Below are 27,730 nucleotides of genomic sequence, written 5' to 3' on the forward strand. Positions count from 1 at the left end.
GACGTCCCCGCCCGCACACCGCCCAGGACAGCTGGCAGGTTGTGACTCTGGACAGCTTGCCTCTGGGGACGACCGGTGGGGACAAAGGCCTTTTCGGTGCGCAGGGGGAGACCCGGGGGCACCCCCGTCGGCCGGCCCCGGCCCCTGGCTTCTGTTCGTTTTGGGGAAGGGCGGACGACTCGTCCCCGGTGGGTGGGACTCACGGCCTTCGGACGGCAAGCCCCGCGAGAGTTTCAAAGGAACCAGAGTTTCCATCGCCCGTGCTTTTTGGACTCCGTTTTGGATTTTTGCTTGGGGGTCGAGGCGGCGGCGGCGGCGGCCTCCTGGGAGTAAGGCGAGGGTGCACCCTGAGCTTCCTCGAGCGCGGGGAGCTTGCGCAGGACCGGCTGGAGTTTGTCTTCCTGCTGCTTGAAGTCCAGCTCCACGCTGGGGGGGAAGGAAGGAGAGGGGCGGGGTTAGCGCCCGGCCTCTGCGTGTCCCGGTCCCCCTCCCTCGGCACGGAGCCGGGGCCCTCCCCCCAGGGCTTGTGGCCAGTCCTCCCGCGTTTGTACTGTGATTCCGCGGCTGCCTGGTAGGTCACTGGCTGGAGTACGGTTTAGACCCGTGGCCCTGAGAACGACCCTTGACCCTCGTGCCCCATGGGGGTCAAGGGTCCCGATCCCCCTCCTGGGTGAAAGCCTGCATATAACTTTCGACTCCCCAGAACCTCTGCTCCTTACTGGTGGCCTGCTGTGGGCTGGGAGCCCCACCGACGGCATGGCCTCGGAGCACCTGTCCCCTGTGCCGTGCGGCTTGGGCACTAGGAAGCTAGAGAGAAGAACATGCTATTAAGGAAATCGTGAGGAAGAGACAATATCTTTGTGTGTTTCTTGAAAATAATAAAAAAAGAACCCTGATAAGTTCAAACCCCTGTTGTTCGGGGTCAGCTGTATTTCAGACGGGTTTATTTTCTCGGAAAGGTAACTTATGTGCTTTCACTTTGGACCTCCGAAGGTTCGTCCCCGCACCGGCTGGTGTCCAGGTGCATGCAGCCGTGCACGGTGACGCATTGGTCCCACCGGATGGTGGCGAGCATGCCCACCGCCCAGTGACGTCCTAGCCGTCGTCACGTCCAAGTGCCACACGCTTCCCGCGTGTTTGTGGTGACGCTGGGCTGAACAGCCTGCCCGGCCCGTCGTGTAAAATTAAGTGCCTCACCCACAGTTGTGTACAGTCCGCAGTGCTTGGTCATGGTGACAAACAGCCGTGTCACCAGCCTGGGATGTCCCACGCTGCTCTCTCCTCGCTGCTGTCTGGGAGGGCGCGCTGGCTCCGTATGAAGAGAGCGCCTGCCGGGAAGCGGCAGCGTGCTGCGCTGGCAGGAGCCTCACCTGCCTTGCATTTACCTGTCTCCTGCTGCGGCCTTTCCTCTGGGGCCGGGTTGAACCTCGTGGTGTCTGGTGTGGAACGTGCCGTCGAGGCTCGGAGCCTGGGACCGACAGGCTGGACAGCAGGGCCTCGGCGGGCGGCAGGCTGGGCCGCCCGGGCTCGTCCACTGTGCGCCGTGACGTTGGCACAGCCGCACAAGGGCCCATCGACACGCTCCCCAGACCGCGCCCCCGTGGAGAAGTGCTGCGTGACCGTGACGCGTGGAAATGAAAAATGCGGCACCTAAGCCAGCCTCCAGCTGGCCTGCAGGCTGCACGTGGCGCTGACGTCGAGGAGGTCGCCGAAAGCCTCAGCGTCCAGGAGTGGCCTCGGCTCGGGCACCCAGGTCTGTGAAAGCCCCGCCTCTGTGCAACTTCTCACAGGATCACAGAGATCCCGTGTTTCCCCGGAAACCGTCCGGACAGGAGGGAGCTCGATGACGGTCTCTTTGAAGAGCCCAGCCCACCTGCTACCTGGGTGCGGCCGCAGCGCCCCTCGATGGGGCGAGCAGGGCGGGCTCCCCAAGTCAGTCCCTCGGAGCATCCCTCGGTCACTGCTGAAGGCAGCTCTTGGGGCAGAAGCGTAGTCTCTGCCGGACGTACCCCAGACGTGTCATCACGTCTCTGAGGCCTGTGTGCAAACATGTGACCGTGGGCGAGGACAGTTGACGGCAGGGACGACGTTTGCGTTGGAACAACGGGATTGGAGATGGCTATTTCAAGTATGTGCTGTTCTTTTATGAAGTGTCTCCAAAGGAGGCCACTTGCCTGGACTCTTCCCTGCTCTTCTCGGCTGCGAAAGGCCCACTGTTGGCCTCCCGACTGTCACCAACTCGTCCCCGTCCCCTTGGCTTTGGGCAAGGGCCCCGGGCCCAGTGCCGTTTTTTGGGGATGATCCAGGCACCCACGGGCCCGGCGTCTCTCCTGCCTGCCTCCCCGGTGCCCTGCCCTTGAGTCCAACGCCGCCTCGCGCCAGGCTTCCGGACAGGCCTGCTCCGCCTTCCCTCCGTGTCTGGCCTGGCGGCCGGGCTAAATGTCAGTGGATCCAGTAAAGGTTCGGCGCCGACGATAATGCATGAGCTCATAACGCGTTCCGTCTAGGGAACCGTAAACCATTTATAAACACGGAATCCTATTGATTTAGAGGACCATTAATCCTAGACAAATTCTGACATTTTGGAGAGACGAAACAGCCAGGCGGCATTATCTGGAGCTCTGAAAACAAGTTCCCGGCCCATCCAGTGGACCATCTTGTGCTTTATAGCCACGGCTCCATTTTTCTTACTGTCAGAGACTATGACACTATGGAAAAAATTAGAAGTGCTGTCAAGAAGTGTATGGCCAGTTGCCCTCTGCCCCCAAAACGGGGATTAGTGTCTCCCGTCATTTCCGACGGGCCGTCCCTGAGCCACGCCGCAGGTCAGCAGCAGCAGCGGCGGCAGCAAACCTCAGGAACTCACGGCACGCTTGTCTAAGACACGCGAGGAGGGGGCACCGTTCCCCCAGGACAGCCGTGGAAGGGGCCAGCCTCAGGCCCTGCTGCCTCTGTGAGCCTGCCCCTCAGCTCCGTTAGCTGGGGCTGTGGTGAGGCGGGCGCCCTCTTCCCCTTGACCTTGGGGGCCGAGGGGGCTCAGAGGGGCCCCTCACACTGTTGGGGCCCGGCTTCCTTCACTTCAGGGAGTCCAATCATGACTGCCCTGAGTTATTACTGAGTTAGCTGAGGACTGCCCCCCGCCCCTGCTAAAAGTCAGTGGAAAAGTTTTCTAAGCTATTAGATGGAATTCAGATGTTACTTTATCCGTATTATCAGTTGGCCATCGGTTTTGTAACGGGAAGAAGGGCTAACAGCAATCAAGACAATACCAGTAAAAGGGTCCTTGTACTTGGACTTTGACAAGAAAAACGAGCCCTTTGCCATGGATCCTGTGAGATGATGCTGCATCCAGTGTGGTGTGCTAGGGGCCTAAGCGATTTTATCGGGGCGCCTGGTGGATATCAAAGGTGCGCCCCGAGGGCCACAGCCCCTGCCAGAGCCCCAGAGAAGCTGTGGGCTGTGGGATTGGAGGGGGGTGCCGGCGCTTCCCAGGGCACCACCAGCGCAGGCTGGGTACCTGTGATTATTGACTTCCCATTAGCAGGCGCAATGGGAATACTGTCCTTCACCGATTGATCACACCCGGAACCTTGTAATCACAGGGAAATCTAATCTGGGCTCTTGTTAACACAAGGACTCCACTGGATCTGTCCAGCTGATTTCTGCTCGCGCTCCTCCCCAACGTGACGGAGAGGCTGCAGCCGGGACTGGGGCTTTCCGAGGAGGGAGGCGTGTGGGGAGAACCCCCGATGGGGAGCGCCTGCCGTGGGCCCCTCCCCCCGTAACTCGCAAGCGGCCGTGCCCGCTCCGGGGTGAGGTGCGTGTGCCAGCCGGCGCACTGTGCTGGCTGCCTCTGGCCCTCGGGCGGGGACCAGGTGCGTTGCTCCAACTCCACTCTGCGTTCCGCTGGGGAGCTCTTCTCACGGGGGTGGGGACGTACGTTTGTAGTCACCGGGTCGTGTCCAGAGCAGACGGCTGGCCGGAGAGGGCGATGTCCGAGGGTTACAAGTGAGGCCCCCTCTGGCTGACACAGAGCGGAGGTCCCCTCCGTCTCGGCAGCCGAGTGGCCAGGAGACAGCACCTGCGGTCCTGCTCGGAGGAACTGACATGGACAAAAGCCACTGGCACCCCTCCCGGGGCCCTCGCTTTGGGCACCCCTCCTCCGTGTTGCACACGGCAGGTTGTTGGTCCAGAGGGGGCCTGGGGGGCCGTCTGGCCGAGAGGAGATCCCCGGGCTTGGGGGCAGGCCCCCTGCACGCTGCCTGGTCGACGGGGTGGCCACCCCTGCTGGGGACGTCACTGCTGTCTTGGTGGCTGTGACTCTGTCCCCTGTGGGGACACCGTGCTAGCTCGGGGAAGGTCTGGCCGGCCACTCCTCGCCCCAGTGTCCCCAGGGGTACTTCCTCCTCATTTCCTGGCCGCCTTCCGAATGCCCCCCACTGCCGTCCGGTCGCTCCACCCGCCCCTCTTCTCCGCACTCCCCTTGAGCGGTTCCGTGTTCCCGTGTTTGTTCGCCCCCCTGCCCGGAAACGCAGGCGCTGTAACCGGGGCTGGTGCTGCCTGCGCCCCCAGCTCCGACCGCGGGGCCGGACTCATGGCCGCTCCGTTTGGCTCAGTGCTCTTGCCCCCCCCCACCCCTTGCCCCATGAGCCCGCCCCTTGCTGCGGACGGATAGGGCCTTTCCCGGGCAGCGGTACTGGGCACACGCCGGGCAGAACCCGGGGCCCGCTTCGTGCCGCCAGAACCTAATCGGAGGAGGCTGGGACGGTTTTTCTGCGCAGCGGACCACAGGACCTTCTCCCTCCTGCCTTGTTTTCGGAGGCGCCTGCAGTGAGGTCTTGCAGAGGACGGTGCCTTCCAGGCCAGCGGCTCCTGCGCGGGGCAGCGGGGACCTGGGAGCAGCGTTCTGGTCCTCTCTGGCTCCTCCTGTGGTGGCTTCCACGCTCCGTCACAGGGCCACAGGCAGCGCTCCTCCACCGTGTGACAGAAACGCCCAAACTGCAGGACCTACCCGCTTCCCGGGCATGCCGTGGCCAGGAAATGATCCTCACAGTTGCAGAGCGAAAGGAAACACAAACCCCAAACACCCGTCTGGCATCCTAGCTGTGAGTTTCTCGACGAAGTATCCAAAGTTCGACTTCGGCGGTGACCTCTCTGACCTCGCCTGGCTCTTCTCTTGGCTCGCCCTGCGTGGGAGCCGTGCTCTCTCCCAGCTGACCGAAGCCTCCCCTGCACCCGTCCCGTCGGTGCCGCTCCCTGGAGCACGCACGCCAGTCCGACGCCCAGGCCTGACCCGAGGCCCGGGTCGGGGAGCCACAGTTCCGCCCCCCGCCCCCCGGCTGGCGAGGTGGAGTCAGGAAGACTCCGGCCGTGTTTGTCATCCCGGCCCGGGTGGTGCTTCCGCAGGCAGCAGAGGGACCGGTGTCACTACTAACACGAGTGACGTGTGTATTCAGCACGTCTTATGCCACAGTCCGCACGGGCCACAGGGAGTGCCCGTCATCGTGAGAAGCGGTCACTCACCGTCACACGTCCCCTGCTAGTCTGCCACCATCCCTGGCCTCAGCGGAGAGCCCTTGGCTTCCAGTCTGGGGTCCGGAAGGGCGTCGTCGTGGGGGCTTCCTGCTTGATGAGCAAAGGACGGGACATGACCCCCACCCCCCCGGGGAATGGGTAATCACTCATCAGTGCCCTGAGGCCCCGGCTGTGCGGCGGCCTTGGTGACGCCGAGGGAAGGCCGCTGGGGGTTGTCTTCCCGAAGGGAGCCGTCCCCGAGGGTCTTGTGACGAGCGGCAGGGACTCTGACGTGTCACGGGGACACTTTAAGTTCCGGCCAGGGCCCGACGGACCACCCCGAATCAGCAGTACCGTCATCTCGGACATCCCTCCTCCACTCCCTTCCGAACGGGAGGCTGGCGCTGGCCACTCTCACAGAAATGTCAAATGTGCATCCAGGCCGTTCCGCTGCGGGAGTTTTGGTTTACAAAGTAGCCACCTCGGTAGAGGGGGCCGGTGGCCATGTCCCCGGCGTGTCTCATGGCTCCTCTCTGACAACTGAGTCTGCACAGGCTGACTCACAGGTGGCCTGAACCACCAGGTGCGTCCGACCGGAGAGGCGCCGGCGTGGGCTGGCTGGCTGCGAAGGGCTCGGCCGCCTCTGAGCAGAGGTGCCGTCGGTAACCTGCCCTCAAACGTCGTTCTGGAATCACCACAGCATGTTTGGACAGGAGATGCGGATGACAACCCAAGAAGGTGGTACTAAGGACAACGGAAACTTTGTGTGTCCTGTAATATTTTGTCACCCTGACCTGCTCACGCATCAGGCCTTCCCGGTCGGTCTGGCTCAGAGGCAAAGGGGTGGCGTCGTGGGGGAAATGCAGCCATAGGTCAACCACCCCAAAATTCCCAGACACGGAGCACAGCGCTTTTGAGGCTCGGGGCCCCAGGGGACGAGGCGGCAGGGAGGTCACGGCACTGCGCGGGCACAGCTGGCCGCCCGTCCCCCCGTGAGCCGGCACAGGTGAGCCGGCACAGGTGTGCTGGCCGTTTGCACGAGGAAGCACTTGCACCTGCCCGTACGTCCAGCTCCTGGGCGAGTCTGGGGACGCTCTCAGACCTGTTCCTCCCACACCCGTGGCTCTCAGACTCGGGAGGTGTCAGAGCGGGAGGCACCTGCCCGATCAGTCGGGGACCCTGGGTGCCATCCCGCATGCCTCAGGAGTCTCACGGGCACCCCGCCCAAGGCAGAGGGCAGAGGGGCTCGGCCCTGTCCCCGGGCGCCGGCGGGGTCTGCACACGGCCCGGGGCAGGCTCACGTCTCCAGCCCCGGGTCTGTGGAGCGGGCGGCCCCTCCCTGAAGCTGCTCCAGACCCTTGTCTTCTGGGCGCTTCCCCCGAGTCCTGGCTGTTTCCACGACAGGCTTAGGCCTCGCAGGGCGACGATGTGGCGCCACACACACGAAGTTGCCATGTGTTTCGGGGTGCGTTGACCGAACCCCGGGCAGCCGGGCTGGCACACAGCACCCTCTGCGTCCCCCTGGGCCCAGGGCTCCCGGAAACACCGCGGGTCCCCGCGCTGCTCGGAGCGGGTGTCCGGGTCTCCGGTGAGAAGCAGCGAGCAGATGCAGGACGGGCCGGTCTCCTGCGCTGACCTCCCGCTTCCCCACCGCCGGTGACCGACGGGAACGCACGCCGGTGGCAGCTGCGGGGTCTCGTGTGTCCTCCCAGCCTCTGGGACGGCCACAGTCCCTCGGCACGCTACAGTTCGTTATTCTGAAACTCCTCCAACCGAGGCCAGTCCCAAGGTGCTCCAGGCAGCCGGCGGGGAAGACCAAGCGGAGGTGGTGGGGCAGGGACGCCCAGGGATGTCCTCAGAGCCGCGTGCGGGCCCCGGGAGCCCGGGTGCCAGAGCCAGTCCCAGAGCCCCTGCAGGGCCCTTTCCGTTTTTGCTCGATCCCCTTACCCACTAACCCCCCCGCCGTCTTCCGCTCTCCATCCGTGGGCCTGTCTCTGTTCTGCGTGTCAGTGCAGTGTGTTTGTTAGATTCCACGCGTGAGTGACGCCGGGTGGCACCTGTCTGTCTCCCACTGGCTTCTTTCACTCAGCATGACGCTCTCCAGGTCCGTCCACGCTGCTGCAGAGGGTCAACTTTCCTCTTCCTGATGGCCGAGCAGCGCCGCACTCTGTAGCTGCCCCCCGGTAGTTTTACCCGCTCCCCTACCGACGGGCACTCGGGCTGCCTCCCTTCTTCCTGGTTAGTGTTCCGGCTCCTTTGGGGAGAACTCCCAGAGGCGGATTGCTGGGCCAAACGGCAGACCTCTGCTCTCAGGGATCGTTTCCGTCGTTTACACAGAGACTTGCCCGGCTCCTCCCGCCTCTTTGTGCAGAGGGGAGACCCAAGCCGGGGGCGGGGGATGGGGGGGCTGCCAGGAGCCCCGAGCCGCATGCTGGCACTCTGGGCAGACCCTCGCCTGGAGCCAGCTCCAGCCCGGCGGGCGTCCTCAGCCCCCGCGCTGCTGGTGCCGTGACCGGGAGGCTGTGCTGTGCATTATGTCAGATGTCAGCGGGTGCCCGCCTCTCCCTCCAGGACACCAGGAGCACGGGCCCGTTGTGACAGCTGGAAACGTCTCCCTCCAGACCCTACCTGAAGTCCCCCGGGAGGCAGGGTCTCCCTCCGTGGACAGCGTCCGCCCTAAGTGCTTGCCTCTCCGGGCTTGCGGGCAGGGTCGCCAGGTGGGCCAGCGCTGCTCTGAAAGCACCGGCTGGGCGCTGGGACGCCCCGCCCACTCAGAGACGTGGGGTGGGTCCGAGGTTCTGGGGGTGTGAGGCGCCTTTGTGGGCCAAAGGGAGTTCTTTACACGTTTTCTGGCATACAGCTCTCCAGCCAGAAGTGTTTTTGGTAATTTGACAAATCAACAGAACTTTTTCTCTAGGCCTCATTTTAGAAAGCAAACTAAATCATAACATCTCTTACTGCTCTTGTAGTTTGTTTTTGAAAACTACATTTCCTGAAACAAAGAAAAAAAACCACCGTACCCTCCGCAGGCCATGACCAGGTCTGGAAACTCCGCATTTGTGCGGAGAACGGACCCCGCTCCTGCCTGGTGACGTGGTGGCTGCACTCTCTCCCGTCGATGGGAGGGGCCTAAACGAGCTTCACGTTCAGACACGGAGACCAGCGGTCTCGGGGCTCCGGACGGGGGTTCTGCCCCCGGGGACACTCGCACCAGGGTCCTCGCGAGCCCCCAGAAAGCACCACCCTACTCGGGAGCAGCCTGGGTTGCCCACGGCGTCCCCAGCCCCTCCAGTGGGGGGAGGGCAGGCACCCCCTGGAGGTGCAGCCGAGGTAAAGCTCGGCCCCGACCCGCCAGTGCACCCCTGGAGCTGAGCACTGGGGGGTGGGGGGGGGACTGAGACCGAGGGTCCGGGAGCGCCCTTTGCTGTCTGTCGGCTACGGCCACCCCGCCTGGCCCCGGACGCCCTGGCCTGCGCGACACACACCACTTGTCACTCGCAACGGAAAGGCGGGAAGAGGAGCCGCTGACGTACCTATAGATAATGCATGCACTGTTCCTGCACGTGTCACAGTTGGCTGTGTCCTGCCCGGTCCGATACGAGAGCCTACAAGGTAAGAACAGGAGAGCGTTACACACGGTGGCCGCGGCCGCGGGCCCGTGCAGAGCAGAGCAGACACCTCGAGTCCTTGTGTCCTCCTGTCCCCGGGGCCGGCGCCCCTCCTGGGGGTGGGGATGCCTGGACGCGGGCGCCCCGGCCTGCTCCACCTCCGCGCTGGTCCCCCCAGTGCGTCGGCGACAGCTCAGACGACATTTCAATTAAATTTGGAATGTGAGCATAAGCTCCGGGATGAAGTCAATAATCTGGTTTTGTGATCGGCAGAGGGAGCGGGGGATGATGTTCCGGGCAGCCTTGCCTGTACGGTGTTCTACCAGACTCGGAGGGACCGCCGCGCCGGCTCTGCTGGTTCGGCCGCCCGCCTCTGGCCCTCCTGGAAGGAGGGGTCTGCCGGCTGCCGCCCGCAGGCCCAGCCCCTCCCGGGGCCTGACTCCGCCCAGCAAGCCTAGGACGGGTTTTATGTTTCTAAATGGCTGAAAAAAAAATCAAAAGAATAGTACTATCTGGAGCTTGTGGAAATGAATGAAAATCAGATTTCAGCGTCCATATGTGAAGTTTTAAGATGATAAGAATTACATACAACTGTTCTGTGAGAAGTTACACACTGTTCTTGGTTCGCAAACCCCAGACTCTTCCCTCTGGTACAGCGGAGCTCGGCCCCAGGGCGGGTGGGTGCACTCCGGCCCCTCCGTGGCCCCTCCATGCCCCGAGGAGGCCCGTGCCGGGGGTGGGGGTGGCCCTCGCTCCTCTTGCCTCACAAATGCACAGGTCTGTTTTGGGAGTATATTGTGGGAGGTTGTGTGAACCTAAACGTATGGTGACCAGGATTTTCCTGGCCAGGCCTTGACCATCACTCCGCATGGTTACCCCGAGAAGCTAGTTTGGGGGTGCATTCACAGAGCTGCTCCTCACCACATAGGCCGGCCTTTCCACCCTGACATCCTTTGACGTGCTGGTGAGTTTCTTCTGAAAGCTCGCCACTCGGCACCCAGGGGCACACGTGATCACCGGAGCTGGCTAAGTGTGTGGCAGGGGAAGAGCGTGCCTCTGGGTTGGCTCGTCCACACTTTGGGGGCAGAGCCCCATTTACGGAGTCGCCCCGCACGGTGGCAGTGCCCGCAGACAGACGGCCCTCCGCCGGCACAGACCCTCAGTGCCCCCCGCCCCCCTGTGCCGGCCGGCCCCTCCTGCGTGCGTCATGGGCTCCGGATCGCAAGTAGCTGTTGTTCCCTCGTTATGGCTTGTGTTACATAAACGTTTGGCAGAGGGTGTTCTGCCCCATGCCTCGCTGTCTCCCTGAGCCCCGTGCACCGGGGCTCAACCCTCGGGTCCCGGGCCTCCTCCTGACTCACCAGGTGGCCGGGGTCTGCTTCGGGTTGCCCGTCACGACCTGTGGCCCACCCTAGTCGAGCCAGAGTTGCAGTGTGGTGGCATTTGTGCTGACCTTGATCCACCCTCACTTGCCTTTCGGGGCACCCCTGGGACCCACCCTTGGCCTTTTCCTCTCCCCTTGACTTTGCCAGGAGAGGACCCTGGAGGGGCCCACGTGTCACCCCCTCCCCGCTTCGCAACAAGCCCCAGGGGTCCCTTTCCTCGGACCCTCCCACCGGACTGCCCAGGTGTGGCACTGACACCGCAGTGTTCCTTCTGGTGTGACCGTGACCTGCTGCACCCCCAGGCCTCCTGCAGGGCCTCCCCGGGTGCCTGCTCCACGCGGCTCGCTCTGCCAGCGCCGGGCCCTGGCTCGCTGCTGACCAAGGTCGTGCTGTGCAGCAAAACGAACTCAGTGCTGGAGCCCGTGTCCGAGCAGTGACACGGGGGACGCGACTGTGTGGTCCCCCCGCTCAGCTGGGCTGCAGGTGAGGGACTGCCCCACAGCTGTGTGCCCGCCCCCCGCCAGGGAGGGGACACATGACAGCTGTCCGTGTGGGGACAGCTCCCAACCTCAGGCTTTTAAGAGGAAATGGGCAAAACCCAGGGAGGGGTCACTGCTTCACTCCCCCTCTGAGGACACAGAGACCCTCCCTGTCCTAGACCCTGGGACAAATGTCCATCAGGCCTTATCAACCCCCACACCCCCTTCTTGCCTGTGTCCCAGGGTTCCCAGGGTCTGCCTTACAGGAGAGCCTTTGGTCCTCACGTCAGCTGTGCTGCCCTGGTCTGCGGGGGGCCGGGGGGGGGCTCAGAGCAGTCGGTCCCAGTCTCCTGTCTTGAGACCCCCCGCCTCTGGCGCTCCTCCACGTACCTTGGGGCTGGCACTCTGCTCTAGCATGACGGCAGCGTGGGACCATCAACCCCACGGTGCTCGGCCGAGGTTTCCGGCGCCTGACACGCACAGGACCCTCTTCTAGAACCTGGGGCCTCCAGGTGGAGACTCCAGTTGGAGACTGCTCTTCTAAAGACCTGAGAAGACTCTATTCTTACCTCCTTAGAACAAGCAAATTGCTCCTAAGTGCCTATAGGCATCGGGCATTATTCTGGCTGCCGGGGAGACGTTTTCGGACAGAATGGAGCCGCCGTCCTCACAAAGCCTACAGTGGGGTGGGAGACACGGACTGGCAGCCTGTCAACGCATGGATGGGGGGTTGGTGCGGTGGGGGGTCCGTGTTGGATGGCGCTGTGTGTCGGGGGAGGGTGGCGAAGGCAGGTCACTGGAAACAAGACCTGATGACAGTGAAGAAGCAGTGAGTCGTCCAGCGACCCCGGTGGAGGGATCGAGCTACCCCACCCCCCGCCCCGACCCCATCCCCGGCCGGAGGATGGAAGAGAGGGCCCAGGTAGCTACAGGGGATGGAGCCGATGGCAGGGGATGGCTGCAGGCGGCCTACAACAGGAAGCCCCTGGGCATCGTTCAAGATGTCACGGAACACCACTGGCGAGTTTTTCTCACCCGCGCTTGAAAGAATGGCGAGGAAAACCCTTCCTCTCCCCGGCCCCTCTCAGCCCCGCCCTTCTCCGGCACCGCCCCTTCCACTCCCCTTCCCGCCCCTTGTACTTCCAGTCCTGCCTCCCTCGCTCGGCCCCCCTGCCCCCCTGTGTCTGTGGAGGAGGAGCACACGAGTCACCGTGTCTGCCCGACATGGTGACATATCCATCGTCACTCTTTCATGAGCTAATTTAAAAGACAAGCTGGTGGTCGGCCCTGTTTCCCCCAGGTCTGGATGTTTCGAGAATCACATCGCCACGGACCTCCCTCAGAGGGGGGCCCTCCAGCACAGTTCTCAGGTTCCGGGTGGACCTGTGTTTCGTGTAAAGGGGGCAGGTGTTCGGAGCCCACAGACAGAGGTCAGTCAAGGAGAGACCGATTTGGGGGCAAGAGTCACAGTGCCGCCCGTGTCCCGTGGGTCCGGTCACACGCTGCCTCAGCAGTTCACGTCCGTCCGGCTGCCCTTGGAGCGTCCAGGCTGTGGGGCTTGGCTCCGCCAGTGACCTCATGGCCCCATCCATAACTGTGTTGCGGCATCGGAACGGAGGTGCTCTCCAAATACAGGCGGAGCGGAGACGTCGTTTCCACGCCACGGGGGACACAGAGTGCTGTTGTGGGTTTCCTCTGGGGGTTTTTTCCCCTCCCTTGGAAACAAGTCAGAAAAACAATCGTGGAAATGACTATCTTTCTAGATTGCCACTGTCACCGAAGGTTGCAAACACTTGGGAGCAGGCGCTCCTCCATCGGCGGTAGGGCCGGGGAGCTCTGTGGGGGGGCGTGGAGCAGAGGGCGAGGGTCCTCGGTGGAAACGCTGCGGGCAAGCAGGTCCTGATCGGAGGTGATGGAGTTTCGTCCTGCACCTTCATTGCCCCGCTGGCGAATCTCTCCTCCCTTCCGACCCGAGGAGCTCATCATCGTACGGAGGTTTCCCACCCTGTGCCTGTCACAGTGCCTGGCACACCCAGGGTGTTTGGTGAATATTAATGTAGCCAAATAACACAGCCTTTGTGTTTTCCCATTGAAGTTTGGCAAGAGACAAATGTAACGGGGAAAAAAAATCTCGCGTGCGGAAAGCCCACGGAAAGTATAAATTGTGAAAAGCTCTGGAACTCCTCTGGACCCAGGGACGAGCATGCCCACCGCAAACGTGGACTGGTACCGCAGGGTCTCTGTGGCACCCGCTGTTCCTCGTCCCCCTGCCCTCCGTGGCCGTCGGTTCAAGTTTGTTTTCTGGTCCCGGCGGGTCTGGAACTGGAAACACGGCGCTCAGCACCAAGGACAGCGCCGAGGGTCGGCGATGCGCCTTTCAGTGCTCGCGTGTCTTCCCTGGACTCTTGTGTCCCCCACCCCCACCCACCCTCCAGAACCCAGGTCCAGCCCAAGGACCGCCCCTCCCTGCGTGTCCCTGCGCACACGCGGTGGTCCTGGGGGGCTTCCCCGGAAGGGGAGGAGCCTGGACTGCGCTGTGGAACCAGGAGACGGGGGCGCCGCGAGAGTAGCGGAGGGGGCGTGTTCCCGTGGATTGGTCGAAGCGGAAGCTTCCGCGCGAGCTGATCCCACAGAGTGGGCTTAGTGGGCTCCAGTGCTAGAGTCCCTCCCCCTTGGGCTTCGCACGGAGGCAGGTGTCTCCACGAGATCTCCATCCGCTTCCGAGACGGTGCGACAAGGGTCGTTCACGGGGGAGCTGGTGTGGGGCTCTAGCCGGGGCCGCCCCCTGGAAGGACACCTCGGGGGGGGCCCCTTTCTTTAGCGGCCTGGACTTCTCAAGTTCACCTTTGCACGGGCCCACCGGTGTCTCTGTCCCCAGCTCTGTGATTGTCCTTATCAAAGACTCCTGAATATAAAAAGCCACATTTGCATATTTATTAAAAACCCACAACACTGGGGTCAGTGCTGGGTGAGCGAGTCCTTAGTTAGGACCCACAGCCACGGATGCAATCCGGAGCGGGATTTCAAGACCAAAAAAAAAATGACAGCAGAGATGGGAAGGCACACGGCGCAGCCGGGGTAGCCATCCCCGTGACAGAGCCACAGGACTGACAGGGGGAAGGGGACAGCAGCCAGCTCCGGCCTGGGGCCTGCCACGTCTGTGTCCCGGGGTGAGCGCCGGGGCGGGAGCGCAGGGCCGGGAGTGACAGGGTGCGTCCGCCTCTCCCAACTGCATCGCAGGGAGCTCTGAGGGGGTCAGGCCCCCCCACGTGTGGGACGGGGGCTGAGTGAAGCCAGGGACAGGCCACCGAGAGCTCGGCTGCTGGCCACAGCCATGTCCATGCCACCTGCTCCTTGTCTCCCAGGCCTTGAAGGTGGGGCGTGCGTGGCTGGGCAGATGATTCTGAGGCCAAAACCCCCGACTGTTTTGAAAGGTCAGCGAAGAAGATACATACGTAAGTGTCCTTATCGGGCCGGTTATCAGAGCCCAGTGCAGCACGGTCACCATCGGCTGCTCAGAGAGGACTGGTCCGAGGGCGGAATGCCTTCTCTGGTGTCCAGTCGCAGTTGCTGGTGTTGGGTCAGCGGACCGACTTCAGTGCCCCGTCCCTGCTGCTGCCGCTGCCACACCTCGAGACCTGTTTTCTCCGTGAGCCCGGAGACCCCCCGCTGACCCTCCCCTCCGCATGTCCCCGGGGCGCTCCGTGCTCCAGATCCCAGGAAAGCGTCCGCCTCTCCGGGAACATCAAGCAGCCTGCCGCGGGCCGCCCTCCGTGGCTCCGGGCAGAGATCCAGGGCCCAGGGCCTGGGGCGACCTTTCCCCTCTCCTAAAGGACACGGTGACTTTCAGCAAGTCCGGAGCTCCGAGCACACCGGCCAGCGCCAGCAGGGTAGCGCTGAGATCAAGGTGAGCCGCTCTCACTGTGGTCCTCAGAGCACGGGCTGCACGGGCTGCTGGTGCGGTGGGCACCCTGGGCCACCTCAAGGGCACATGCTAGGTATGCTAGGTCCTTGGCCGGGGCGGCGGTGATGGTCATGGGGCGGGGGGGCCTTGGGACGCTCTCTGCTCCCCGTGAGAATGCGATGCGCTTGTTTCATTTATGTCCTCAGTGTCGGTCGTCCTCGCCGGGTGCCAGAGACCGTTGTGTCCCCTTCGGCGGTCTGGCCCAGATTGGCGTCCCAGCTGCCCCCACCTGATAACCGAGCCGCCATTTATTTCAGCGTCCGAAAGGGCTTTTTCACGTAATAGTGTCAGAGCGACATTAGTTAGAGGCATAAAGAGATGCCACTGCTATTTCTGGGAGAAATTGCATTTCAAAAAGCAGACCAAGCCGGCCGTTCTCTCTGACCCCCTCCTGGGGGTAAGCCCCCTACCCTAGGGGATAAGTCACCCCACCCCGCCCCCCGGGCCGCAGCCCCGCCCCGAGTCTGCGTTCTCACCAGGGATTGGCCCTGGAAGCGCGGCTCCTTTGTTAGCGCCACTCCAGCAGCCCAGGTGAACTTGGACTTGCCGCAGGTAGCCCTGGGAACGCACCCAGTTACCTGTGTTACACACCTTTCGGTGACAGGATTGGGGGAGCATCCGAGCTGTAGTCGTTCAAACAATACGACATCGCTTTTCCTGAGCCCCAGGTCACCGATTGGTCGACAGGAGGCAGGACCGGCGTTCGCTGGCCAGAGGCGGCCCTGGTTAGCCAGGGGCTGGCTCGGGTGTGAGGCTGAGCAGCTGCTTGGTGGCCCCGGATCCCCGCGCGGACAAAGCTGCTTGTTTTAACCGAGGCTGTGTTCTGAGGAGCACAGTGTCACGAAGAGTGTGCCCCACTCTCTGAGACACCCGCCCCCCCGCCTCTGGGACGGCTGAGCGGGCCGACGGCTTCGAGGCTGTGCCAGTGTCCTAAGAGGGCACCACCAGTCCCTCCTCGGGTGCCCTTTAACCCCTCTCAGTGACATTCCTCAGCCCGCACACCTGGCATTCGGCCTTGTCACGGCGGCTTTGGGCTTCTCCGTGTTTGCCTGGCCAGCGCCTGGTGTGCCCGACCCGGGCAGGGCGCCCGTGCAGGCTGTGGGTGCCCAGAAGGACGGGTGCGAGCGCGGAGGAAAAGTGAATTCGCTAGGAAAGCAGATCCTCGAGGGCCATGTCGACCTCTGCTCCCGGGAAGGCAGCGGCTCTCGACAGAAAACTCGAGCAAGAGTCACCTCCTCGGTTGTGTTCAGCCCTGGAGCCCAGCGGCGCCGCGCCTGCGCAGGAGTCGCTGTGTAACAGTTGCTGAACTTTTTGCGTCAGCGCACTCGAACCAGCCTCCGTTTGCAACGCGGCCCTGGCTTCGCTTTCCCTTCCTCTTGGGCCCGTGGGTGGTAGGTCGCGCGAGAAAGCCCACCCCGTGTAAGCCCACCCCTGAACGCCTGGTTTCCCCCGTTCGCTCAGACCGCTCTTTGGGGGAAGGGCTGTCACCGAGACTGGAAGACACTGAGGGTGTCGTCTTCGTCTCCCCACACACTCCTGTGAGTCCCCCCGGGTCTGGCGGCGGGGAGGTCCCCAACGTCCCTTGTGGGGCATCATCACTGGGCGGTGACCCCGCTGAGGCCGATCCACTGGTGGAGACCCACCCGCATTGTAGGCTGTCCCTCCGCGAACACGACTGTTGGATTGTATGGCTCTTCCCTCCCGTCCGTGTGCCCCGCACCCACTCTCCCCGCTGGGCAGGGAAGCGCTCAGAGCCGGACGTGCGCCGTTGTCCCGGAACCGGCACTGGCTTGGCGTGCGGACCCCCGAGATCTCATTAAACACGGGAGGGTGACTTTCAGGGCTCCTGGCTGTTCCCACGTCCGGTTCTAATTATTGACCCCACAGGACTGAGCCACGTACGAATTAGCCAAAATCACTCGCCGGCTTTCCCCACGCCGGCAGGTCACGGTGCCTGCTGCTTGCCAGCTCTGTGCGTGGCCCTTTGCCGAGAGTGGCTGTCGGTGAGCACACCAGAGACCTGGCCCTCAGGACACGGACGGTCCGGAGGACGTGTCTCCAAGCGGAAGGAACTGCTGCTGCGTCCAGGACGCCGAGCTGAGCCCCTGGCAGAGCAGCACCCTTTCCGGGGCGGGGGTCTCTGCTCCTTCAAGCCGACGACCTCGGCTCTGGCCCCGCGGCTGTGCCCGCCCAGGCAGCTCAGCGTGTCCCGTTGGTCGCCGCCTCGCCGCCACTCCGCGGCGGATACTGAGAAGTGGCGAGGCGTGTTCCTCTCTCCCGACTCGGAGCGAGGGGCGGCCGCGACCGCGCCTTCCCGGGCCGGGCGGTGAGTCCAGGCCCGCAGGACGCACCGCAAGTACTGCCCCTTCCGTGACTCAGAGAAAGCGGGTGCCCCGCCTCCCGTCTCTGCCTAACCTCGCAGCTCCTCTCGCCCCAGAACTCTCCGTGCGTCTCGGTGTCAACTTCGCTTCTAGTCTCAGTCCCCTCGGAGCCCGAGGTGCAGCAGGTGCCCGAGGAGTGTTTTTCGAATGCCGAATGCGTGAACGCATGAACGAACGAGTGAATGAGGAATCTCTAGGAGGTCCCTGCTGCTGCATTAAGTGAACCCAGAGTCTGTGCTTCTGAAAAGGAGAATCGGGTGGCCAGGTTGGTGGTGTTCCCAGCTGGGTCAGGGGAGAGCAGCTGCCCAGCGGGATCACCGTCGTCCCGTCTCAAATGCCACCAAACACCTGGAGAAGGTCGGCTGTCATCTGCTTCCCTCCCCTAGCGGTTGGAGTCAAAAGGCCCAGCCCACCCCTACACCAGTGCCTTCCTCCCCTCCTTGTCTGGGTGCCGTCCTGGTGGATGAGTTTCATTAAGAAACACCCTATTAACAATGAACTTGGTGGCTTGCTGTAGGCGGTGTTGACAAATTAACTTTTATTGGCCTGGCAGCTCCCCAGACGCAGTGACACTATAATTTTGGGGCGGCCGTGGCTGGGAGGGAAGCTTTTAGTGCTTGTTTTCGTGACAGAGGAGGAAAGCGAGACAGTCGTGGGGGTTAGCGGCAGAGCCTGGCCGGTGGCGTGGAGATTCGAGCCTTGCGGCCCCGGGGCCACAGAGGATGCGGGAGGGAGCTGGGCACCCTGGCTCTTCCCCTCGGCCTCGGCCCCAGCATCGCCTCTGGGCACCCTTGCCCCTCCCCGGGGCCTGGCTCCGTCGCCCTGCCCGCCCCCCCCCCCCCCTCCCCCCGCACACAGCCGAGCAAGGTGGCGGAGACGGCCTCTGTCAGCAGCAGGGCCCGTGTGTCACCACTGTCCGTGTACACGTGGATTCGGGCCGAGGCCGGCACAGGTGAGCCCTGTTATTTGGGCAGCACTGTGTCTCCAGTGATCTGTAACCGCATTTCCATAATGGAAAATCAATACGTAACCATCGGGGATGATAGCAATTATTGTTTGGCGCATGGACTGCCTGATTACAGTACATCAGCGGAAAACACACGCTTTCCGTCTTCCCGTCCTGAAATCCAGGGGAGTGTGCGTTGCCAAACGGTGACAGCGGTGACAAGTGGTCATCCCAGAGGGCACGGGGAGTAGCTATTATTGATAAGGAAAACAACTTTTTAGGGCCGAGCCGAGGCTGAGTTGATTAACTTGGCTTTTTCCTGGAGGAGAGATAAAGTTTAAGCTATAATTTATTGACAATTAGCGAGAATAAATTTCGGTGGCACCGGCTACCGAACCGGAATGGAAGCAGGAACGTGAGTGGCCTGCGAGAGGACACAGTCTCCTCCGGGGCTGCCGTTTCTCTCCGGCGCCGGTGCCGCGGCGCGCGGGCCGGCTTAAAGAGCTTTTAATTTGGAAGTATTAATGTCGTGCCTTCTCCGCCGGCTGCCACGGTAAATATCCACGGAGGCTTTTATCTGTGATGTACAATTTGTGTGATAGGCTCTTCAGAGCAGTTCGGGTAACAAGTTCAAATCAGAACTTACTCTTCGGGAAGCCTCTGTGCTTCGTGTCGGAGGCCGGGCCCGGCGTTGGTCTTTTTAAACCAGCGTGTCCGTGCTCTCGGGGCTGGAGGTGAAGGTCGTTCCGCTGTGGTGCCTTCGTGTGCAAAGCCCCTGCATCCCGGGGCGAGAGGCTTGTCTGGGCAGACAGCCTAGCGCGGCACCCAGTGAAATACCGACGGCCAGAGTTCTGCCCCCCCTCCTAGGCAAAACGTGCCCGTTTTCAGATCAGCTTTACCTAGGAAATCAGTTCTTAGGAGCATCCTTTCAAAGGCACGCGTGCTGCTGCTGGTGGTGTTGCGTGGGGACCTCCCTTCGTCTCGGGGTCACGGACTTTGGATGCACGCCGGGGGGAGGCTGAGCCGGGTGGGTCCGTGGCGGCACGAGGGGGGCCTCTCCCGGGGCAGGCGGCACGGAGGGCCCCGCAGGGGTGTCCCTGGGGAGGCTGCGCGTGTTCAGGTTTTGTCCTTGGCTTTCAGGTCCCTGAGCTGCAAGGTCGAGGGCCTTGATTCTTCTGAAAGCCCCTCGCCGGGGGGACCCCGCTCACTGGTGATGAATCCTTGAAGGCAGGCCGTACTTCTGGGGGCCCCCCAAGCCACGGCCCCCACTGTCTCCAGCCCCGGCCGTTTGCTCTCCGCAGGACACAGGTTTGCGTGGCCCTCACCGGGCCCAGGGCGCTGGAGTCTCCCCGCCGCTTCCCCCGGGGGGTGGGGGAAGAGCTCAGGTTTGCGGTGACGACAGAGGTGCCTGCTTCTCGGTCCTGCATAGGCACAGCCGGCGCCCGGCTTCGCGACGAGGGGCAGTGAGCGGTGGGCCCGACCGGTCCGGAGGAGCACCCCGTCTTCACCACCGCTCCCCAGCCTTGTGTCCTCGGGGAACGTTACCGAGCGTACCCCGCAGTTTCCTGACGCAGAGAGTTCCTACCTTGCGGTGCTTCTGTGAGAATTAATGAAGACAGTGCAGGGAGGCTGGCATATCGGGGTGCTCAGACCAGCGGAGCTTTGTGGGTGCTCTGCCCCCACAAAGGTGCACTTCACTGGGCGCCCCCCACCCCCCACAGATCTGGCGGGAGCCCCAGCACAAACGTAGCTTCAAGTAGCTTTGCAGAAATTGCATGTGATTTCAAAACTGGAACTTGCATCTCATCCCTTCCTTTAAGAAAACACGAATTCTGATCCACAAGCCCACGAAGGCCGCGGACATTCACGTCAGGCCTTGAATTGCTCCTTCTGTCTGCAGGTGGGTGTCGGCATTGCCCAGTGGCCTGGTGGTGGGGTTTTTATTTACCTACCAACTTAAAAGGCTGGGGAGGTGTTTGAAATCTGTCTCGACCCTCTGCACAAGGGGATTATTGAAATTACATCCTCAAGTGTGTGTGATACCTACAGGAAGCTCAAAGCAGGAGTCTGGAATGTGTTTTCTATTCTTAGAAATATATTTGCATCATTTTTCATATTAAAAAGGCTATTAGTTTTCAAGATCTGAAAACTACCGTTTCCAGAGTTAAACAAATCCCAGCCCCGGAGAGGGCTCCCCGTGGCCCTGGCCGTTGAAGGAGGAACACGCTACCCGGAGCAGGACGCGGGCCTCCCTGTCAACACCGTCATGTAGGACGACGGTGCTGGGAATTGAGAGAGCAAGTGTTTTGTCACAAATATGTCGTTAGTTGCAGCCGAAAGTGAAAAGGAAAGGACAGAGGTCAACCCCGGCACACGTGGCGGGGGGCAGGGAGAGGAATGGGCGAGGTCTGGAGAGGAGAAGGCGGTGGCGGCGGCGGCGTCACCCGGCACGTTTATCGGGGATCACCGGCTGCAAGGCCACCTCTCTGTCTGTCCGTGACCTTGGCGAGCGTTCTCAGGCGCCGTTCTCAGCCGCCTCTGAAGACTCGTCTTCAGAGCAGGGAGAAGCCCCGCGGGCCCCTGCCACCCGGACCACCCTCCTCAACCGGGGAACACGCAGCCCAGGGGGGCTGGGCCCTCGGGGAGGAGCCCCGTGTAACCCCACGCATCCTGCCTCCACGCCAGCAGCTCTGAGCGCCCTGGGTGTGTCCCTGAAGACGGGGTCAAAGCTGGACGTCTGCGTCCTGGAGCCCTCGACCCCTGCCGTTAACCCTTGGAAATACCGCAGCCCGTGCACTGAGGCCTGAGACTCCCTCGGGAGGTGTTCAGCTCGCTGCCTCTCCCTGCGGGTAGCGCCGGGCAGGGGGCTTCGCCGTCTCGGGGAGACTGGGGTGCGGTCCCTTGTCCTGCACGCACGCACACACAGTCCTGGACCAGGAGCCTGTCTGCGGTGTTGCCTTGACTGTCCCGGGGAGGGGGGGGGGCAGGTGTCCTTGGCTCTCGTACGGAGGAAGAACCGGGGGGTCAGAGAGGGTAGTAACCCTCCCCAAGCCCGGTCAGCGGGGAGGGGACAGGACGGAGCTGCCGACTCCGAGCTGAGCCCCGGGCCTTCCCCTCGGCTCCCCTCCGTGGTCTCGTTCCTGGGACCCGAGGGAGCCACCGGCTCGGGAGGCAGAGTGCGGCCGGCTGGCTGGAGCGCTGTCGGCTGTCACGGGCCACGGCAAATGTGCAGAGAGACGCCGGGACCGAGTTTGGAGGCGGGCTGCTGGCCTCTTCCTCCCGTTCCAGTAGGGAGCAGTGGGCAGGGACGGGCTGCGTGTGCCAGGACAGCGACCCTTCTGCCTCTGATCCGAGACCGGGCTGTCCTCCCCTGGCTGCTCACCAGGGCCGCTCTGCTGCGGTGCGGTGCGGCGTGCCAGGCGCCGGGGAAGGCAGCCTTCCAGAGACGGGCCGCAGGACCGTCTGCAGAACCGCAGAGGCTGGGGAGGGACTCACGCTGCCCCCCTCCCCTTGCTCTTCGAGATCTGGCCACACCTGCTCACCAGGTGGAGGCCTTTGATCTCAATTAGGTGGCTAGGTTTCGACAAGCGCGACCCAGTGGTCCTTGGACAGGGTGCCCAGCCAAACAGCTGTCCCCGCGGGCGGCTCTTGGAGGAGGTCTGGGGAGCTCACGGTCAGACTCCCGCGCCCAGGCCTCGGTGATCCATCTTCAGGCCCTTCGCCGGGGCACGGTTCTCCACGGCAGGTCTTTCTGCTGGGCCTTCCACAAGTTAGATCGTCCCCTGGCTTCCAGGGTCGTCGTGACGCAGCGTTGATCCCGTGTGGGCGCGGACACGCAGGGAAAACTCGGGGACATCTCTCATCCCTGACGGGCCCCGAGCCTGAGTGATGTGTCACTTGAAGGCCCTAAGGTGCAGCCAGCCTGCACCCTCTGTCCGAGCAGCCCCGGTCTCCAGGGGAGGGCGGTCACGGCACACAGGTCTGTGCCGAGGTATTTGTGCGACATTTTGTCCTTCCCCCCCCTCGCCGCACACCTGGGCCTGCGGTGACACCTGGCGGGTGTGGGGAGGCCCCTGAGCGGTGACGGGACCTTCTCCCCTCCGGGCGGCAGCAGGCCCTTCCTGCGTGCCCACGAGCTCGGACCGAGCCCTTCAGACGGGCGGCAGGTCCCCTGGGAGTAGCAGAGGGGCGGGGGTCACCAGCCGCGAGCCCATCACCACACCAGATGCACGGGGCTCCGAGTCCTGGAAGAGCGTAGCCATCTGTCCCCTGAGGCGTCATGCCCCGTCACAGCGGCCGTATCACCGTGAGCACGCGGGCCTGCAGCCTGTGGGTGTCCGGGCCCCCTGCCCAGTGACACACTGCTGCCCCGAGGGGCTCCGGCAGTTAGGAGAACCGGCTGAGGTTTGAATCCCGGCGGCCCACGTGCTTGGTATATGGCACCCTTCCACAGTGACATCAGCGGCTGGCTTTGGTGGCCTGTGCGACCCTGAACTCCTGGGGAGAGGCCAGGGTAATTCCGAGAGCTGTGCACCAAGCGGGAGAGTTCTCGGCACCCGTGCCCGCAGAGTGACCGAACGCTGCCCGCACCGCTCCAGCCGGCAATCGTAGTGAGTCGCCCAGACATCTTCTGAGGCACCGAAAGGCGTGATTCTGAAGACCCGTCCGCATGCACCTCCTTACGGAACGCGTCCCCCTGGCGTGCTCACGCCGGGGCCTGTCCTCCCCTCAGCGCTCCCCGCGCACCTGTGACCACCGGGCACTGTGCCGGCGTCACCTCCGCGCCTCTGCCCTCCCGTGTGACGTGACGGGAGAAGGAACTGCAGCTCTCTGACTGCCCTAAGATCAGCACGTTCCCGGCTGAGGCCCTGAGGGTCTCTGTGCAAGGAAGTGAGGTTCCTGGAAGGATCTCCTCTGCAAAATAACTCGGAACTCCCGAGAGTGGCTGTGGCAGGCGACCCAGAAACCCCTGTGCAGAGTGGGCCTCGCACACTCGGTGACGGGGCCTGCATGGACCCAGTCGAGTCAGGAGGCTGTGTGGACAGACCCGAGCGTGGAAGGCGGTGTGCTGTGCTTCCAGACTCAAACATTGGCCCACAGCCACCAGCCAGGTTCAAAGAGCACACCGCTTCCCGACAGCGGCTCCGCCGGGCCTGGCTCCAGCCCGCTACGCAGTGTGGGTTCGGGGCGGCATTTGTCACTCGATTCAAAGCCACGGGCTCCGCGGCACACGCCAGGTGCCCGCTCCCCCGGGCTGCTCCTGATGAGCTGAGGTTCTGTACAAAGCTGGTGCCTCCGTGCTAAGTGGGGGTGTGGGGGGTGCGGAGAGATTGGTTTTACCTGGCTTCCGAGCAGTCTTACTGTTATCATAAACTCGAGAACATGTTCCAAGGAAACGCCGCCGATGCTTTGACTTGGCCGAGAAGTTCCCCGCGTTACGTAATGGCTGCACAACAACCTCCGTGGAGCAGCGCAGGGTCCTGCTTCCCCCCGGAGATGCCGGGCAAGCACCTGCTTCCCAGCTCAGAGCGCGGGCCCCAGACCGCTCCTGGGGCCCCTCCTCCTCACGTGACGACGGCCTTGGAGCTTGCCCTCGGCTCCCGAGCTCAGAGACGCAGAATGTTACGCGGGCAGGACTGCGCGGGCTGGTTGAAACTGGACACAGTGGAAGGATTCACACCCAAGAAATCGGCCCACGTCCCTCCCCCACGCCCAGAGCCAGCTCTCAGAGATGTGTCAGCCCACCCGTGTCCCTGCCCTGTGCCTCTGCGGGACCCCGACACCGCGGCCGGGGCGGAGAAGGAGCTTGGCTCTGAGCCCGATTCGTCTCTGGTCTGCTGACTTGGATCAGAGAGGTGCGAGTGGGAATTTTGGCCAGATGGACGACCCTGGACCCAGCTGGGCCCAGCGACACCTCCAAGGTGGCCCCGGAGCCGCTTTGCTGCTTTTGTCTGAGCCCAGAGGGCTCCGGGAGGGAGGCGGAAGGGGAGGTCTCAGAAGCGGCCGCAGGGTGTCGCCAGGACGCAGACCTGCCCCTCCGCCATGAGCCTGTCCAGGTGTGCAGGCTGCACCTGCACTCGGGATTGACTTCAAGGTCAAGTTGTCCTTTGCCTTGACCTGTGGCCCCCAGTCCTCAGATGCTGGGGAACCGGGCACGCCGCCCGGTTTGGGGGTTGCAGGGTGCCGGTCCTGCCGTGCTGAGGGACGTGGCATGTAGCCCGTGGCGTCAGGGTGCCCAGAATGTGACCAGGGCGACGGCGGAAGGGAGTTCTCCACTCAGTGCATTTGAGTTTGAATCTCAGTGGCTACATGCACAGCTGACGTCAGTCCACTCAGGGGCAGCTGGGGCCGGGCTCAACACGTGACAAGGCCACCCCGCATCACCCGCCCTCTGGCTGCGGGATGCAGGACCACCGCCGATGTTCTTGTAAATAAACGGGGCCACACGCACGTGCTGCCCTTGCCCAGTCCGCAGAGCTGGGACTCCCACCCGGACACAACTTACTAACTTCAGAGCCACCTGTGGGCCGCACGGCCTCGGCGGAGCCTGGCGGAAGGAAGTCCCTGCGCTCGCTGTCCACGTGAGAGAGCAGCCTGTGCACGCACACGGCCCTCCTCCCACGGGGCTCGTGTGTGTCCGGCCTCTGCAGGGTTCTCTCTGTGCACGTGCCCCCACACGCATGCATCCCCACACGCACACACGGACACACATCAGCATGTGCCTGTGGCCGTGTCCCCAGGGTGGATCTTGTGTCCCCACCGGTCACGTTGCTGCCTCTCCATCTTGCTGTCAGGTGTGAGTCACCGCCAGCAATGTCCAGACCAGCGGCCGGGCCCCCGTTTCGACTTGGACTGTTTCCGCGGGAACGCAGCGAGCTGATGGACGAGACCCCGTGCGCCCCCGTGAGGAGGAGCTCCGGGCTGTGCGCCTCCGCACGTCTGAGTGGTGGGGATGGGATGGAGATGGAGATGCGGGGAACGTTCCTGAACGTCGGGTCGCTGTTACTCCCCTGGAGGAGGGAGCCCGGCTAGAAAGTCGTCTCGCTCAGGACTAGCGACCGCGAAGCACTGTGTAACCGGGAAGGGGGTTATGGAGAGTCACCTCCTTTCAGGGCTGGGCCCCCTGCACTGAGCCGCAGAAGCCAAGGGGCAGGGTCTGCACCTGGCGCCCTGTCTGGAGGGCCAGGGCTTGGTCTCTCCTCCTCCTCCTCATAGTGCGGAGGCTGCCCCCCTCCCCAGTTCAGCATGCACCCGCTGTGCGCCCTCCAACTAGCAGCCCTCTGGGGGACACCGGGCCTGGGGGGGTCTTGTGCCCCCACCATGCATTTCCTGGCCGGCCACCTGCTCACTTGACCTGGGCTCGGGCCCATGGGGGAGGGTGCTGATCACAGGAGGAAACAGGGCACTGCCCCCGATGCCCCGCCCAGACCGTGGGCCGCGGGGATCCAGCAGGTTTGCCAGGGGACCGGGGAGGGAAGGCCAGGCCGTGTGGACAGAGGCCAGCGGGCCTAGGGCACTGCTCTGGAGGCTCGGACCCCGAGCAGGGTGGGCTGTTTGTGAAAGGGCAGCGCACTACCTGGCCCACACCGGCCTGCCCAGCCAAGGGGCTGAAGGCCACGGCGTCCTGGACCTAAGTCACGAGTTCTCAGATCTGCTGCTGCACCCCGTCAAGTTCAAAATGTGGGCAACAGAGTTCAGCCTTCTGTCGTGAACTTGGTATCTCTCCCTCTAAAGCCCAATGGACACGCAGGGCGGCTCGTGGGGGGAGGCTCCGCCCTCCTAGCCGCGCACAGACGGGGCCCCTCTGAGGACAGGCGATCGCAAAAGAATCTCAGCGTTTTTAAGTAAATTTACGATTTCGTGTTGGGCCACATTCACAGCCACCCTGGGCCGCGTGCAGCCTGTGGGCCTCGGGTTGGACACCCCTGCCTCCACTGTTAGTCTTTGGACGTGAACATAAAAGAGCCAACAATTCATGCAAAATATAGGTGTGGTTTGAGTTCCGGGCCAGGCAGAGGCGTGCTACTCAGCAGGCCATCTTGCAGGCCCACAGGATGAAGTCACCGTCAGAAAGGAACCCGAGACCACCCCTGCCACCCACCCCCCTGCCCCGGCCGGCTCTGCGCTCAGGGCTCCCGATGGTCTGGGCTGGAGCGCTGCAGAGGGGCCGGGGAGAGGCGTCCGCAAAGAGGAATAAGAAACGAGCGAGCATACATACCCTTCCCGGTGGGCCTCTCCTTTCTCCAGCTCCTGGATGACCCCCAAGAGCACTTTGATGGTCTCCTGGCTGGAACTGATCAAGTTCTCCATCACCTGCAGCTGTGCTTTGAGGTCCACCACTTCCGTTCGAGGCACAATTTGTTGGCATTCTTCACCCACAGCGACCGCTGTTGGACAAGGCTGGTGCTCCGGCCCTGCGGGGACCATAGTCTGCAGGGGCTGGTCACTACGTGTGGGGGACAGGCACTGCGTTGGGGGCGCCTGGAGCCCGTTGGGGTGGGCGGCCCTGCCCTGCTCCTCGGCGGCTGCTGGGCCCAGGGACCACGCGCTCCCGGTGGCAGAGTTCGACAAGGCGGGCTCACGGGCCTTGGTGCCGGGGGCAGGGGCAGGGGCGTAAACGGTGGCCACCTCCGTTTTAAACACCCGGCCGTGGGCCACGGGAGCGGGTTCCTCCGTGTCCGGCGTGGCCCTGTCCTGTTTCGCTGCCCCGTGCAGCTGGTAGTCGGGCTCTCGGGGAGGCGGCCGGGGGGCGTGTTGGAGCGGTGCGTCCGGGCAGCTGCGCTCGCCGGGGTTCCTGCACGGCTGCGCACAGTTGACCCCGGCGGGCGGCCGCTCCAGCGCGTCCATGTGCTCGTGGGAGTGGAACACCAGCGCCGTGGTCGTCTGCACCCGGCCCCCAGCCCACGGCCGTTCCCCCTCCCCCCCAGGCCCTTCCGCGCTCCTGTCCCTCGCATCCACGAGGACGAACCCGTTGTTCTGACTCTTAAAGGCCTCCGCGGCGGGGACGCCTCTGCCGGCCCCCTTTTTGCGGTCCAGAGGGAAAGTCTGGTAACACTTTCTGAGGTCCGGCGAGGTCTGCACGCCTGTGCTCTTGGTGACGTTGGGGATGGACCTGCGCGCGGGCACCGTCATGTACTTGCGGTAGGCGGCCCGGTGGGACGGGGGCCTGGCCTCCCGCCGCTCGGCGGCGCCGGGCCCCGCGGGCAGCTGCGCCTGGTCCCGCTGCTCGCTCTGCGCCTCGCAGATGTCCTTGAACCGGACCTGCAGGGCCTTGTTCCGCTTTTTGATCTGCCGGTTGGGGTCCAGGGCGTACTTCATCTCCAGGGCCAGGCAGGCGGCGGGTTCCACGTCGCTCTCGGACGCTGTGAGCACGCATTTGCCGGCGTCCTTACTGACCATGGTTCCTGCATGGGGACACATCAGCAGCAGAGGCGTCAGGGTGGCAGGCAGGCA

General features: G+C 63.4%; 2 protein-coding genes across 4 annotated transcripts in view; one reads left to right on the top strand and one right to left on the bottom strand.

The window, feature by feature from the left end:
• On the bottom strand, window positions 1-27,720 carry INSYN2A (inhibitory synaptic factor 2A). The gene is made up of 3 exons (XM_028512884.2): window positions 26,496-27,720; window positions 9,048-9,119; window positions 1-426 (listed from the first exon to the last, which is right to left on the bottom strand). The coding sequence occupies exons 1-3, from the start codon at window positions 27,695-27,697 to the stop codon at window positions 234-236; spliced, it is 1,467 nt and encodes a 488-aa protein (XP_028368685.2). The 5' UTR covers window positions 27,698-27,720; the 3' UTR covers window positions 1-233.
• DOCK1 (dedicator of cytokinesis 1) overlaps window positions 1-27,730 on the top strand; it is a 341,306-nt gene that overhangs the window by 145,896 nt on the left and 167,680 nt on the right. The window lies entirely within an intron of this gene.

This window comes from Phyllostomus discolor, chromosome 5 (assembly GCF_004126475.2).
Source record: "Phyllostomus discolor isolate MPI-MPIP mPhyDis1 chromosome 5, mPhyDis1.pri.v3, whole genome shotgun sequence".
Classification (NCBI taxonomy): Eukaryota; Metazoa; Chordata; class Mammalia; order Chiroptera; family Phyllostomidae; genus Phyllostomus; species Phyllostomus discolor.